This window comes from Ascidia mentula, chromosome 6, assembly GCF_947561715.1.
Source record: "Ascidia mentula chromosome 6, kaAscMent1.1, whole genome shotgun sequence".
NCBI lineage: Eukaryota > Metazoa > Chordata > Ascidiacea > Phlebobranchia > Ascidiidae > Ascidia > Ascidia mentula.
In genome coordinates, this window is record NC_138571.1 from 6,254,863 (window position 1) to 6,268,465 (window position 13,603).

General features: G+C 37.1%; 1 protein-coding gene across 1 annotated transcript; it reads right to left on the reverse strand.

Moving 5' to 3' along the window:
* Positions 1-1,232: 1,232 nt before the first annotated feature.
* Positions 1,233-9,141, reverse strand: LOC145906154 (putative flavin-containing monoamine oxidase A). The gene is made up of 10 exons (XM_082993563.1): positions 8,928-9,141; positions 8,626-8,713; positions 8,391-8,568; positions 8,039-8,153; positions 7,584-7,741; positions 6,662-6,751; positions 5,242-5,445; positions 4,755-4,907; positions 3,688-3,878; positions 1,233-2,688 (listed from the first exon to the last, which is right to left on the reverse strand). The coding sequence occupies exons 1-10, from the start codon at positions 9,049-9,051 to the stop codon at positions 2,391-2,393; spliced, it is 1,599 nt and encodes a 532-aa protein (XP_082849689.1). The 5' UTR covers positions 9,052-9,141; the 3' UTR covers positions 1,233-2,390.
* Between the last annotated feature and the right edge of the window lie 4,462 nt (positions 9,142-13,603).

The following is a 13,603-nucleotide window of genomic DNA, read 5'->3' on the forward strand; positions in this document are numbered from 1 at the left end:
ATTATTTAGGCAATAAAAATAAGTTTCGTCGGCATTTTGTATAGCACGTATATGTTTTATACAAAACAAAATATTACAACGTCGTCTAATTATTGTCAATCACAAAACAGAAGGTTGGTAATTTCCAACCAACATACCGTAGCTTTACAAACTGCTAACTCCAAGAGACTTTTAAAGACGTTTGCGAAAAATTGGTAAGCACGTCTAGCCCCAAAAAACTTAACTTGGTAAAGAAGGTTACTTCTCATGTGGGAGTTTAGAATAGTTTTCAAATCAACATGAACAAGAAAACGTTTGGAATATCTTTCTGCGTGATGATTTTCGTGCTAGCAGTTACAACTCCAGCAGCAGCAACTGACACCTGTAAAGGAATCATTATTCCAAATTTTGGGTGCGATTATCTTCCAACGCAACATCACACGCAACCACTGGGTCATTTTCATCGTGGACCACCTGGTACTCCAGAAAAAACGTGGTCCACAAGTGCCTGATGGATGGTAGGGTAAAAAACCCATACGTCACAACCACTGCTTAATATTTAACAACCCAATTGCCTTTTGTATTTTTCCAGCATCTTGTATTGACAACGGCTACAAGTGTAATTGCGATTAAAACTCTGGTGGTATGATGACGTCAGATGAAGGTTATTTTACACATGAAGATGATCTTCCTGTTACTGCAATGCAGTTATACAGTTGGTTCAAGAGAATTTGGTTGGTACACACTTGGAAGGCTTAAGTGCTAAGGAAATGCTTGAAATGCCTGTATTGGCAAGGTTCCACACAGATGTTAACGAATAATAATTGATTGATTGTTTTCGGAAATGAATACACTGCGACATCATAACGGAACGTGCAGCAACTCAGTTTCTTTAGCAATTTCTGGTACAGATTTTACACATTTACAATTTCTTTACTTTCTCGTCTGAACACATCAGAAATTTCGAATTGATCAGCAACCTTTCAAAATGTTGGGAATCCGTACTAACTGACATCTAGATTTTTACAACGTATTGTGTTTGAATTCGAGGTCAACGGACACCACAGAACTTTTTCTTGGCTTCCTCTACTTTTAAATACTTGTTCCAGCTGCATATATAAAATTTCCCAAGCGAATAACGCACCACTCTCAACTTATCATACAAGTTGAAATCAAGTTTCCAACAAGTAGATAAGAACAAACACTACAAGAATACATCCGCAAACCGTGGTTGGATAACTACAAACACTCGAACAAATTTTCATATATTCAGCAGGCGGCCTGCCATGAACACTTCCTAAGCGATAGGAAAAACTTTTACAAAAAAATTAACATTTAACACAAAATGTACATTACGTCCAAAAGCAAGTTTTGTAGCAAATTCTTTACGTCAAGATGTTTACTAAACAATTTTACTCTTCATATTTCCACTTTAATTAAGCGACGCGGGAAAAATGAAAATAACGCGCCTGCACAATAGAATTGCACACTTTCAGCAATGCTTTGCATGAACTTAACACAATCACAGCAATGACAATTGCAATCTTACATATTTCAACAAATTAAGACGGTGTTGGAACGACCTTGCATTCACTTTCTCCAATATCCGATGCACTGAAAGAATAAACGAGCAGAGAACGCATTGGTAATTAGACAGTGTCCACATACAGGCAATAACTTTATGACATGTGAGTGCTGAAGACAAATAAACACTTTTTAGAACCACACACGAATTACAGGCAAGCGCATTGTTGTCTTCAACATAAGTACCGTTCATACCGAAATAAAAAAAGTTGTACTACATATGGAATCAATATTTCGAAACACACGTCCGCACTTGAAAGTAAAAACATACTGATGGTGTTAAAAAGTAGTACAATTTTAAAAAGCGTATTGCATTTGACTTCAGTGCATAGTATTTGCAACGTTCGGTCAAATGGTATTTCCAATAAAAAGGCTAAAAATAATTAACTTTACTCTCACAGAAAAAACATAGGGAAACAGTGAAACGATTATAAAGGAACAGAGACATCTGTAAGTCGGAAACTATTATATTCACACCATGTAGCAAAAAATGTAGTGAAGAAAATATCAACATGGTAACAATATTTACGTCGGAAACGAAAAGAAACGTTCAGTTTAACTGTCTTGCATGTGTTTAAGATGGTGTTCCAAAATGGTAGTAACTGTTGTTTTAAGCGCTGTTATCAAGGTAGTATTTTGTTTTACAAATTTATACCCTTAACAAGGTAGTCTTAGATGCGACAAGAATCGCATCTTTAATAATTCGACAGCATCTCTTTAACAGTTACAAAAACGGTGTTTCACTTTGAAAACACGAACTATTGACAAATGTTGATAAAAGATTTGCGGGGATGAAAATGATTGCGAGCAGCGTTGAAAATCTATTTTTACTCGAATTTCTGTTTCAAGTACTTGAACGACACATAGCCCGCACCGCACAACACTGCAACCAAGCACATACCCTTGACCACACGAACGGTACCAGACGGGCGATGACGCGTTGCAGTGTTGAGTTCGAATACTGGGGAAACTGTAGCTCGAATCTGGGTTGCAAAATCATCCACCTCGCCACTTTTGCTGTTGTATTTTTGAGCCACTTCGCCAGCTGCTCGTTGTCCTGCTTCCACGCCACCGTCGATATATCCAGTCCACTTACGAGCCGTTTCAGTGCCAGCCCAATGTACTCTGCAGGGACATGATACATAGTTAACATATACAGGCGGTAATTTATTCGGTCGAAGCCTCAACCCATACTTCAACCACAAAAATTGGCGGTGCTTCATTACTGGGAGTTGAAAGTCCGGCAAATTAAATTGTGTGGATTTCTGAAGTAATTTATTGGATTAATTTTAACTAACTTGATGCACAATTATTTTTAAGGGTTCGGCAACCTTATGAAAGCAATATGCAAGTTAACAAATAATGTCCAAACGTTAATGACGGGTAGGTCTAAATTCTGTGCGTAAAAAATGTAGTAGTTTTTACTACATTAAGTAATATTGGAGGATAAACTTGTTAATCAATTAAATGGCACAAAAATCTTGGCACACCAGTTTGATATACGGTTTAACTTACTGAATATAAAAGAAAAGCAAACATTAATGCGAACGTGCTCGAATTGGAAAATTTTTCGTTTCCAACTAAACTCTGTGGACATATTTGAGTGGAGCATGATAGTGATCCCCATAAAGTCAAAGCAGGAATCATGTTGCCGCTATGTTGACGTAAGTGCGTGCTGTACAACACGTATACACAGCCCACAGTCACAGGGTTGCAGGAAAGTGCATCCAAGCAGCGCAAAGCGAAATGAGCAAAACAAATTTATTCAACTCTACAACTTCCGCAAACACACGTCAACCTAGCATTCATCAAGCTCTCCACAGAATCGATGCCAGCACAAACACGTGACTTAGGGGAAAACATATTTTATATTTAGGCGTCCATCGGCTGCATGACTATCTGCCAGATACAGGCAAACTCCAGCCAAATCTGGCATGCCTTCAAGATGGCCAACCAGGTGTTGGTATTAAATTATGGTGCTAAAGCTATAAGCACGGTCCATATTGCAGTTTAATCTAAGAATAGTCAAACCGCAATGTAAACACTAATCGTCCACTTTATATGTGGCCTTTTGCTCACCCCAGCCACATAAAGTGCACAAATTAGGTACAAAGCGTGGTTTACCTTCTGAAGGGTTCTGTAAGTGCGTGATGATAATAGATCAGACAGCCCGGCTGCATTACGCTCGCGGGGCATCCCCCGTTGTGAGACTCCTTTGCCCAGTCCTTATCTTCGTAGTGAATTAACTCGTCGACAGCATCTGAACCGAAAAATTCCACCAACTTATCGACAACAGCCATTTTTCTTTCATCCATCTGCGCAACAAAATATTTGCAAGTTGTTAAATTGTTTGAGGAAATTTTACGCCTTTGATTGACGGATTCTGTGCTTTGTTTACTGGAAACTCTCTCTGTTACGGACAATACGCTCCCAAAGGTCTTGAATTCTTCAGTCTCTATTTGTTCAAAACAATTCCTGCGAGAATCGTGAAGATCTATTTTAAATATACCTATATACTAATTGTGAAACCAGGCCAGAAGGATTAATTTATAGGTGAAATTTCAAGACTACAATAATTGCTAAAATTTGATAAGATATAACCCGCGCTTTTAAATATTGATTCGGTTATTGGTGTTGATGGTCGATTTGTTACCTTTGACTACAAATTTTGATAATACCAGCATTTTAACGTCCTGCAAAAAAGTCTGATAAGGCTGCTGAGACTGTCATTTTATCAATCTTAAAAACTGCTGAGAGGAATGTCTTAGATAATATTCATCACCACAGGATGTCAATGTTCCGAAACAGCAAACGGTTTTGATTTTTTGTTTAAACGAGATTGTTAGAACAGGAATATCGACTGTGTTCTCGCAAGAACACAGTTCAATGCAAGTTAGTTAACCTTTTTTGCTTTTCAATTGCATCATTTAAAGGTTAATTAAAGTAAGGGTGACATCATTATAACTGTAGTGTGAATGCAAACACTGGTTCATTGCTTTTACGCTTGACCATTTGGTCAGCTTGGGAAATTTGTGATAATTTTTGGCAAGTCAGTAGAATGGTTTGCTCACCCCAGCTACAACCGAAGTAAGATTTAACTTTGCCTAGCCAGGACTGAAAAAACCTAATGCCTATGGTTCAACAATAAAGGTAATTGTGGCATTGGAACTTGAGAGAAAACCAATACTCACAGATTTGTGCGTCCAGTAGGTGGCGTGCTCGGCTCCAATAAAACCCACAAGTGCAGGATTACCTTTGAAACTTGTTGCATCAATCAAGTAACACACAGGACCGATTGTACACGGGTGAGTCAGTGCCACACATTCCCCAGATTCGCCGCGTTTCTTTGTAAGTATATGAAATCGTTGAGTATAATTTTACATTTTTACACTTCTTTGAGCTATGAAGTCTATGCACAAAGTTGTATTCTATACATAAAATATACTGAATATGTATTTACTATACAGGAACTGATGATGCCCGTAGGGCGAAATATGTATAATTCTTTTAGCAAACCAGGCTGATCCTGTGTTCAAAGTAAGTGCTTTTTTGTGTGTATCCATACATAAATTATTTGTTAAATAACTGTTATAAGCCAAACAATCCTAATTACTTCGCTACAGGTAAATAAGGAAGCATCACATAATTGGCGACTCACACATAATTAATACAACATACCTTCCAGAAAGCTGTCCTATACGTTACAATAAACTTGATGAGGTGGCCCACTGGCATACGATCGCCCAGACGGCGTCGGTCGACTGGCAAATCAGGCGTGAAGTTTATCTGGTTTACCAAATGTGGCGGAATTGCCATAATCACGAAGCGGGCTTGGTAGGTTGTACCGTCCTTCGTTGTAACTTTACATACAGAAGGGTTGCTCTGCAACAACGGCAAATATGTTTTGGAAAAGATTTCGCAAAAAATATACATTTACATTGATGCATGCACGTTTACAAACAAACGTATATTGGATTTTATTCAAAAAATAAGTACCCGTTAAAAACATACAAAAAAAAATCAAGAAAAAAATAGCCATTAGTTCATCAGACGATTTTAATTGTGTTTTGGTTTTTCAAATATTGTTTGCCAGACTAAAATCTAGAGCAGTTCAGACACAAGAATGATTAATTATGCCATGTGGCAAACCTGCAACATTGCCGGTGTTTTGAGGGCAATTATGGGCATAATTATAAATAGTAACTCACTGGCAGAACCCAAATATATCACACAGTAAACCCCTGAAACTGGACAAATAATGAAAAACGTTTTACTTCAGTTTAATGTACTGATTTCTCATGAAAACTGAAAATAGGCTTTGACCACCAGGTATCATAATTGTTACACTGTGTATATTGGCCAGACTAAGCGCAATTTAACGTCCCGTATTAAAGAACACAAGGCAGCCATACGCAATATGGAACCCAATAAATCTGCCCTATGTGCCCACATGCTTGACACCGACCACCGTATCAATTGGAAGGAAGCAAAAGTATTAAAACAAGAAACAATTTTGGCAAAACGGTTGGTTGTGGAAAATTATCATATTAATTCGCTACCGAATGTTTTAAATCGGAACGATGGAAAAGTACTTTCGCCCGTGTTCCGCAATTTCGCCCGTAACAATTCGTGACTTTTGTTTCCCATGTTTGGCCGTTTGACCCATGATCGATGTTGTCCATTGAATTATGTCCCGCTGTGTTTTAGCTGTTACGCCCTTTTGTTTTTCGTCGCTCAATTTCTTTGCCCTGTGGGTTCGCTTCGCTACTGTGTTTGTTTTTATTCTCTGAAGAAGCCTAGTCATACGTACAGGCGAAACGTCAGAAAATACAATCTTTTTTAAACAAAAGGTGGATATTTGTTGTTCTCCACCAGAAGAGCGTCAGATTCATAATTTACTGATTTCTCATATTAGATGTTTTCAAATTACAATACTCTGGACCAACTACAGAGACCTAAAAATGGTGCTGTTTTGCTGGTACATATCAGAATAAATCGGGCGTTATATCCCGTATCTCAAAATGGCTACAGAACAAATGACATTAAGAGGAATGTTGTGATGAGTGGATCATTTGTAACATAAAAGAATAAAGCCTACCTGGTCAATATTTACAACTGGTTGTCCACATTTCACTCTTTCTGTTCCAATTTTTTCACTAAGCTTGTCAATAAGTTTGGCTGCAGTTTTCTGTAATAACGTTGATATAATATAGTGAATTTAAAAGACATTGAAAAAAAATGTAACAACATTTTTTTCATTCTGTTACATATATTTTCATTAAAAAGCTTGTTCCATTGTAAAAAATAGGAGTAAAGGCACAATTTATTTTTAATGTTTCATTTTATTAGAAAGTTACAAACATATCAAAAGCTGAGTCTCAAACTGATAAACAATTTGCGTTTTTGACAGTTGTAGGCAACAACGAGATGAATATCAAACTAATGCTTAAGTCAGTGGTTCTAAACCTTTTTTGTCATTTCTCCCTCACCTATTGGTCTATACAGGACCAAATGCTGAAACAATTAGTATAGTTTGCTAACACTAGCTGATTAATTGTACCAATACTGCATTTAATGGCAGTGTATATATCCATTTACAAAAAATTGATGTATGATAAAACAACCAATCTCGGAAGATATTACTAAAAGTTGAAACAAAATGTCATGTCATAACTTTATTTTCAGGTGTGCAAATTTTGTCATCTCTTTGGCATTTTCTTCTTGCATCGATGCAGGGCAGCAGAAATGGTGGCCATTAAGGATAAAAATGCTCATTTAGAGACAGATTCATACCCACTTTCAAATCCACCAACTCCAAAATGTTAAGACCCATACGTTTAAGTCAATTGGTTGAATGTAAAGGTATTTGCCACATTAATAAATAATTGGTTTTGTTCTGAAGTGCACAAAGTCCAAAGTATTTCATGCATATTGGGTTGTTTTTTTTTTGCAATGAAAAACAGAAAATAAAACAAAAAATTTTCACAAAGTTTTATTATAATGTGAAACAAACAATATACCTGAACCCGCATTTCCTGTGCATCTCCAACAGAGTGGTCGAGCAGACGGTTGATTCCGCCAGACAGAGCACAGTAATAAAGGAAATAGAGAAGTGAAATTTGAGACAACTCCGCCCCAAACAAGGTGCGCATGCCACATGCAATGGTGTCAAACGTGGCTGCAAAATATGTCATTAGTTTCCAGGAGTACCACAATTCATATGTACCCTTGCAAACAGTGGCATATGTGTATATACACTATATATCAGATGTTTTCTTACCAAAATATGAAGCAAATAATATTGTGTATATACATATATATACCATTCAAATGATGAAAAAACAGTATTTGGTCAGTTGATTGGTTTTGAAAAAATACCACAAACTGTTAAAATTTGGTAGATAAACATCTCATGGAGAACTCACATGGGAAAATACCTCAAATGGAAAATGGGTCACAGCAAAAAAACATTTACCTTTGCATCTTGATGTTTGTTTTATAAATGTTTCCATTGTCATTCCATCCCACTGACATGCATGTTTTGCAGATGCTGGACTGCCTATGGGTATTTCAGCTGTCATTTTATCAATCTTAAAAAAACAATATTTGTTTCAGACAAAAGTTCTCAATGGAATACATGTCCAAAGCAAGCATTTTATTGCTAAGTATTCAATATACAGAATACTAACATTAAATGAAATCTAATATATGTGGATCAAGTCTTACAATGGCAGATATAGCATTTGGACAAATCACATGTGGGTATCACAACAACAACAAGCATTCCTATGTTTAAGATTTTATTGACGTACAAGGCAGCATGTTACCTTTTTAAACAGTTGATCCAAATCCAAAAGTTCAAACACACTCAGAGAAGGATAAAGTCCCTTGTATTCCCTCAAATCAGATTTGTCGTACATCATCAACTTCTTTTTGCCATCAGAAAATTGAGGAAATGTACCCAATCCAAATTCCTCGAGTAGTTGCATAACATAGATCTGCGAACTGCCGACATCTTTTTTCTAAAAATGCATTTCACTAACCACAGTTACTAAAATATACCTTGATACCCATTGTCCTCCTAAATCCCAGTCATCCATTCCATTTGCAGCGGGAAGGGTTTTTCCACAAAGCCTCCCACCAGACCTATCTAATCATACATGTAATGACTGTAATAGCATTTGTAACTTTTTAGGAATTTGCAATATCATTTTTTTAACAATAACTTAGGATTCCATATTACAAAGCACTAGTATCATGAATAAATTGCAAGATACTCTAACTGTATAATGTTAGACATGTGTATCAATGAATACATTTGGCCTTTGTATCGAAACAACCAGGATTTAAATAGTAATTTGTACCTTTAGCTTCTAAAATCACAATTTCGGCTTTTCCATTTGTAATATGTTGCAATTCATGGGCAGCAGCCAGTCCAGATATACCAGCACCAATAATGACGACATCAATACAAACAGGTTTAGACATTTTTACTGCCAGCTGTTCAACAAAGAAAGTAGCAATGCCACAATTACCACCCAATTGCACAAAAGAAGGAAACTTCACACCAACGTAGCACAGTTACTTTAGCCTGACAGAAACAGAGTCAGTTACGAAATTAAAGTTGCATTGATGAAACAAAAGCTATAGCTTCTATTATAATGGAAGGTTTTCTGCACTGCGACGCAATCCAGGAACAAGGGGACAAATTGTAGGTTAAGGGCAGGCAGAAACGAACAGCTTTACAGGTCTTTCATTGTACAAAGCTTAAAGTCACGTCCGCTTTGCTGCATAAACCTCAATTACTTTTATTGTTTACTTTTATATTTCAGCTGATAAAACGGTTGGACGCATAATGGGCAGTCAACCGTTAGAAAATTTTTTTCCAACCAGGGTCCGTGAATTTATAGAATGGTAAAATTGTTAAAATGGTTTCAGGGGTCCGTGAATGGACAAGAACAGACTTTAGGAACGATGATGAGGGTCGCAGTTGGTTTGTCGAGAGGTGTAAATGGAATTGCATCACCGCGAACACAACATCAAACCTATAAATAAATATTCGAATTACGACAAGCCAAAATCCTTACAATGACGTCAATTAAATTATCAAAGAAAGTAGTTAGGTAAAAATTTCCACTTCCTGCAGTTGCGACACTTCACGGGTATCCGCTCTTTTGGAATCTCATGCAATGCTGAAGTTTAAATGCGCAATTGTTCAGTTGTATGTTGTTACTGCACTGCTAGCATCAACTAGAAAAGGTTAAAATCGGTTTCTGCACTAAAGTCAGAAATAAGATTAGAATTTGCACTTCAAAATCATAAAACTAAGACTTCCATCATGGGAAACTTGAAATTACGTTCGCTTTTCTGCACAAACCTAAATCTATACGCAGTTTTATTTTTTAAACCGATGCAAGGCAGTTCACAACACCAAAATTCTATCATTTATCAATGATACTTTTTGCAATACGAGGTATACAACGAGGGCCTTGAAAGAGTAAGGATGTCCCGTAATATCTTATGACTTTACTTTGCTGGTGTCGCTCTCGGACAAGAAATGCGAATGGCTCAACTTTCTTGTTTAATCCCCTTTGAAAAAGCATCTGAAATTGCATCTGTTAGTCGACCTGGAAAAAGAGGTCCTATGGACAGAAACGTCCAGCAGGCCCGGTTCGCCAAGCAGGCCAAAAATTCAAGCACAGTTTCGGACAATGTCTCTTCGCGTGGCTAAAATAGAATCAGAACTGGAAAGTACGTTTCTCTTTTTGTTTCCACCGCGTCCAGAACGTTAGCCTATAATTCGGGAATAAAACATGATGCAAGTTTAGTAATAGTAGATAATGCTTAGGAATAGGTTGGACACATTTTTCTTTATATTTGTACCTTGCACTTATTTTTTTTAGACTCTGTCAACAAGCACAGTTGCTCTCAACTGATCGGTTGTGGAAGTGGAGTTTATGCAATCTATCCATTCCAAAATTGTGGAATAGCCACACCTCTGCAAGTGTTTTGCGACAACTGACGGTGGTGGATGGATTGTAGGCTATGTTGATTTGTATTTTAACTCGTACTTTGTTTAAATCTAATGAAGTTTTAATATCATGCACTATTTTCGCATAATTAAACCTTGTTCAATAAAATGTACCAGAAGACATGTGGTATAGGCCTATATTGTAAAAAGTAATTCCGCATAGTATAAATGTAAGGAAAGGTAATTCAAATTTAGATAAATTTGTTTCCTCTACATAAAATGCAATAAAAGATCAGCATGAAATGTATTTCCTCGTAATTACTTTTTTCATAAAGAAGTAGAATTAACAAAAAATTGCAATGAAGCAGAAACATGTGCATATTTCACTAGCAAATCAATTTCATCGAGTGGTAAATACAGGTTTAGCCCTTATGTGTTAAGTGTAGTTATTTACTGTATTAACAGTCTCCTACAATGCATTGCTTTCTGTTTCTACTGTTCTGCTGCGGTCTGGTGTCAGGACTAAAAACTGCCAAGCTTACCTGTTCTCTTCCTACTGAATTCATTGGACCACCAACAAAAGGTGAAAAAGGATCTCCCGGACTCAAGGGATCTAAAGGTTGAAAGGGAGATACAGGAGAATCACAGGACATTACTCCTGCACTGACTGACGTCACTTCACAATTCGCAAAACAACAACTGAACGTTTCAAAGCTAGAAGGCAGGATATATCTCATAATAATTAGGTGCCAGAATGTATAAATACCCTGCTTGGTCATGTCTAGGAAAATACGTGATCGCGGTTAACCCTATGGATTATCTTGACATCTTGGATTTTGTCATCGATCCCGAATGCAAAAAAATTTGGGATACTCAAACAGGCACGCCACGCCCGACTGGTATTAAAACATGGCACAAGAAGGTTTTTGACGTGGTTTTGGCCTATCGTACGTACCTCCATTCGACGTACCCGAGACTGCTGGCATCGAGATTTATCTTGGATCGCGTGTGGTCGACCGTTTCACCAGATGGACGAATGTCATATGTTTAAATAAACCTCATCAGAAATACAGGTTAAATTTCCTTTTTGGGTGCCACTATTTCTTTGCAGCATATTTAATCCGAAATGGGTGACATTGCTCTGGATGTTTGTTGCTGTGTTTTGCATTATTTTGTGCTACTCGAAGCTTGTGTTAACATTAAGCAAGTAGGATTCCTGCGGCAAGGCAGATGCAGCTTGGGAATATTATTTTTTAAAACAAACGCCATTTGCGCGCTATTTTGAAAAGTGTTAAATCTGTAAAAATATTGTTCTCCAAATTTGTGTTTTTGAATTGTTTAAAGAAGTGAACCAGGAGTTGCAATATTTGTTCAGATATTTGGCAGATTTACGTAAAGGTTTGTCGTTTTCAACACATTAAAATATAATTTTTCAGGAAACAATTGCTACGTAAATATTTTGTATTTAATCATATATGTTCGTTGCGGATGTTAGCCTACAGCATCGCCATTGGCCTACGACAAATTCAGTTGTAAATACCTAATTTTGAGTTAAATGACGTCAAGTTTTCTCCAATTTAACTGCTGCAAAATGCGTAAAGTCTATATTGAATTTCTTGGCCCATGCTACTAAAATGGGAGCACCGACAATAAAGTGATTAACAAATAATCGTTTTTTTGTTGCTGTTGCTGCCATGCATTTTGTATTCAAAATAATCTGTTTTCCTGGCACAATTAAACGTACACTTTTATTGACCAGCGTTTTGCCTGCGATTCAGCTAAAATCGACTCAACGTAGTCGTAAAATGTAACAAAGTGTACGTTGAATTGTGCCTGAAAAGGGAATGGATTTAGTTTTTGATTGTTACGTTCCAGGTAACTTAGTTATGCAGTCTTCCAGCATGCAGACAAGACAGTAAATCGTTCAAATAATTATGAGCGTTGCTGTTGCCATGGGCAATTGTCCGATAATTGCCGAGTTTAGTTTGGGTAGAGTAATGCCCTGGGTACGGTAATTATTGGCAATTTGTTTTGGGAAATGCCTTTGTTGGGTTGGTCACTTGTCAAGAGCCTTTTCAGCTAACAACTGATTGGACGTCCGCAACTTCAGGGCTTTAACGTTTTCATCCGGCTTGAAACTCGTTTGTTGTTGAGAGTCCTATGACAGTGGTACTGATACAATGCAGACGTTTGTTTAAAAGAGCGACAGTATTCCATTACGTTTTTGTGTTTGAAATTGTCAGAGAACATTCATGCTACTATAATGGCAAAGTGTGTACATATATCACTCCAAAATCTCTTTAATATTTGATTCATCAGATGTTTACGGTATGAAAGCATGAAATGTTCAATTCGTCATACATTATATTTAAGTGACAAAAGTAAGCGAGATATAATGTCTACTAGCTGAGATTCTGCTTCCCACGCTGTCTGTTCCATTTATTTTCTGTTTCGCAGCTGCGTTCGTTGGTCGCTTTCCTCTTTCTAAAATAATCTGCGTTTGTTAGTTGCTCTGTCTCAGGTGCAGGACGAATGCTAGGAGTAAAAGCGACTGATTAATTATATCTACATCAGGAAATACCCAAATGTGTTCCAGTGTTTAATAATGTTTTCAAACGAAAAACACATTCAAAGTGTTTTAGAATACCATGTCAGGGTAAGGTCGAGCTTTTTCGGCAAAGTCACGTTTTACCACATGCTGAGTTTTGACGTGGGGTTTACGCTTGTGAGCAACTGTGGTAAAATTGAATTTGTTGTGTTTTTGTGGGAATAATCTCAGTTCAACCGTGAAGGAGACTATAATGGCGTCTTGTCAAGTTATTGTATTTCCTTCCAATATTTCATTAGTAGTCACACTTTAGATAGTTCAATTATTATATGTTTAAATGTACATACATCACTGACCAAATTCTATTTTGCCGAAAACGGGCAGCGTTTATCGTTACTTCGAACTTGATAAATTGACAGCAGGTAACTTGACGGTGCAGTTGTCTGGTAGATTATAATACCACACCCAACGTGTGAAACGGATGTAAGCAAAGCGGAAATGATACATTCGAGCTAATGACA

Bases quoted from the DNA above. Each gene is read 5' to 3' on its own strand.
- LOC145906154 (XM_082993563.1), bottom strand. From the start codon at position 9,051: ATGTCTAAACCTGTTTGTATTGATGTCGTCATTATTGGTGCTGGTATA. The intron at 7,742-8,038 runs GTAAATGTTTTT...CATATTTTGCAG, and splicing joins ACAAACATCAAGATGCAAAG to CCACGTTTGACACCATTGCA. The intron at 5,446-6,661 runs GTAGGCTTTATT...CCGTTGTTGCAG, and splicing joins CAGTTGTAAATATTGACCAG to AGCAACCCTTCTGTATGTAA.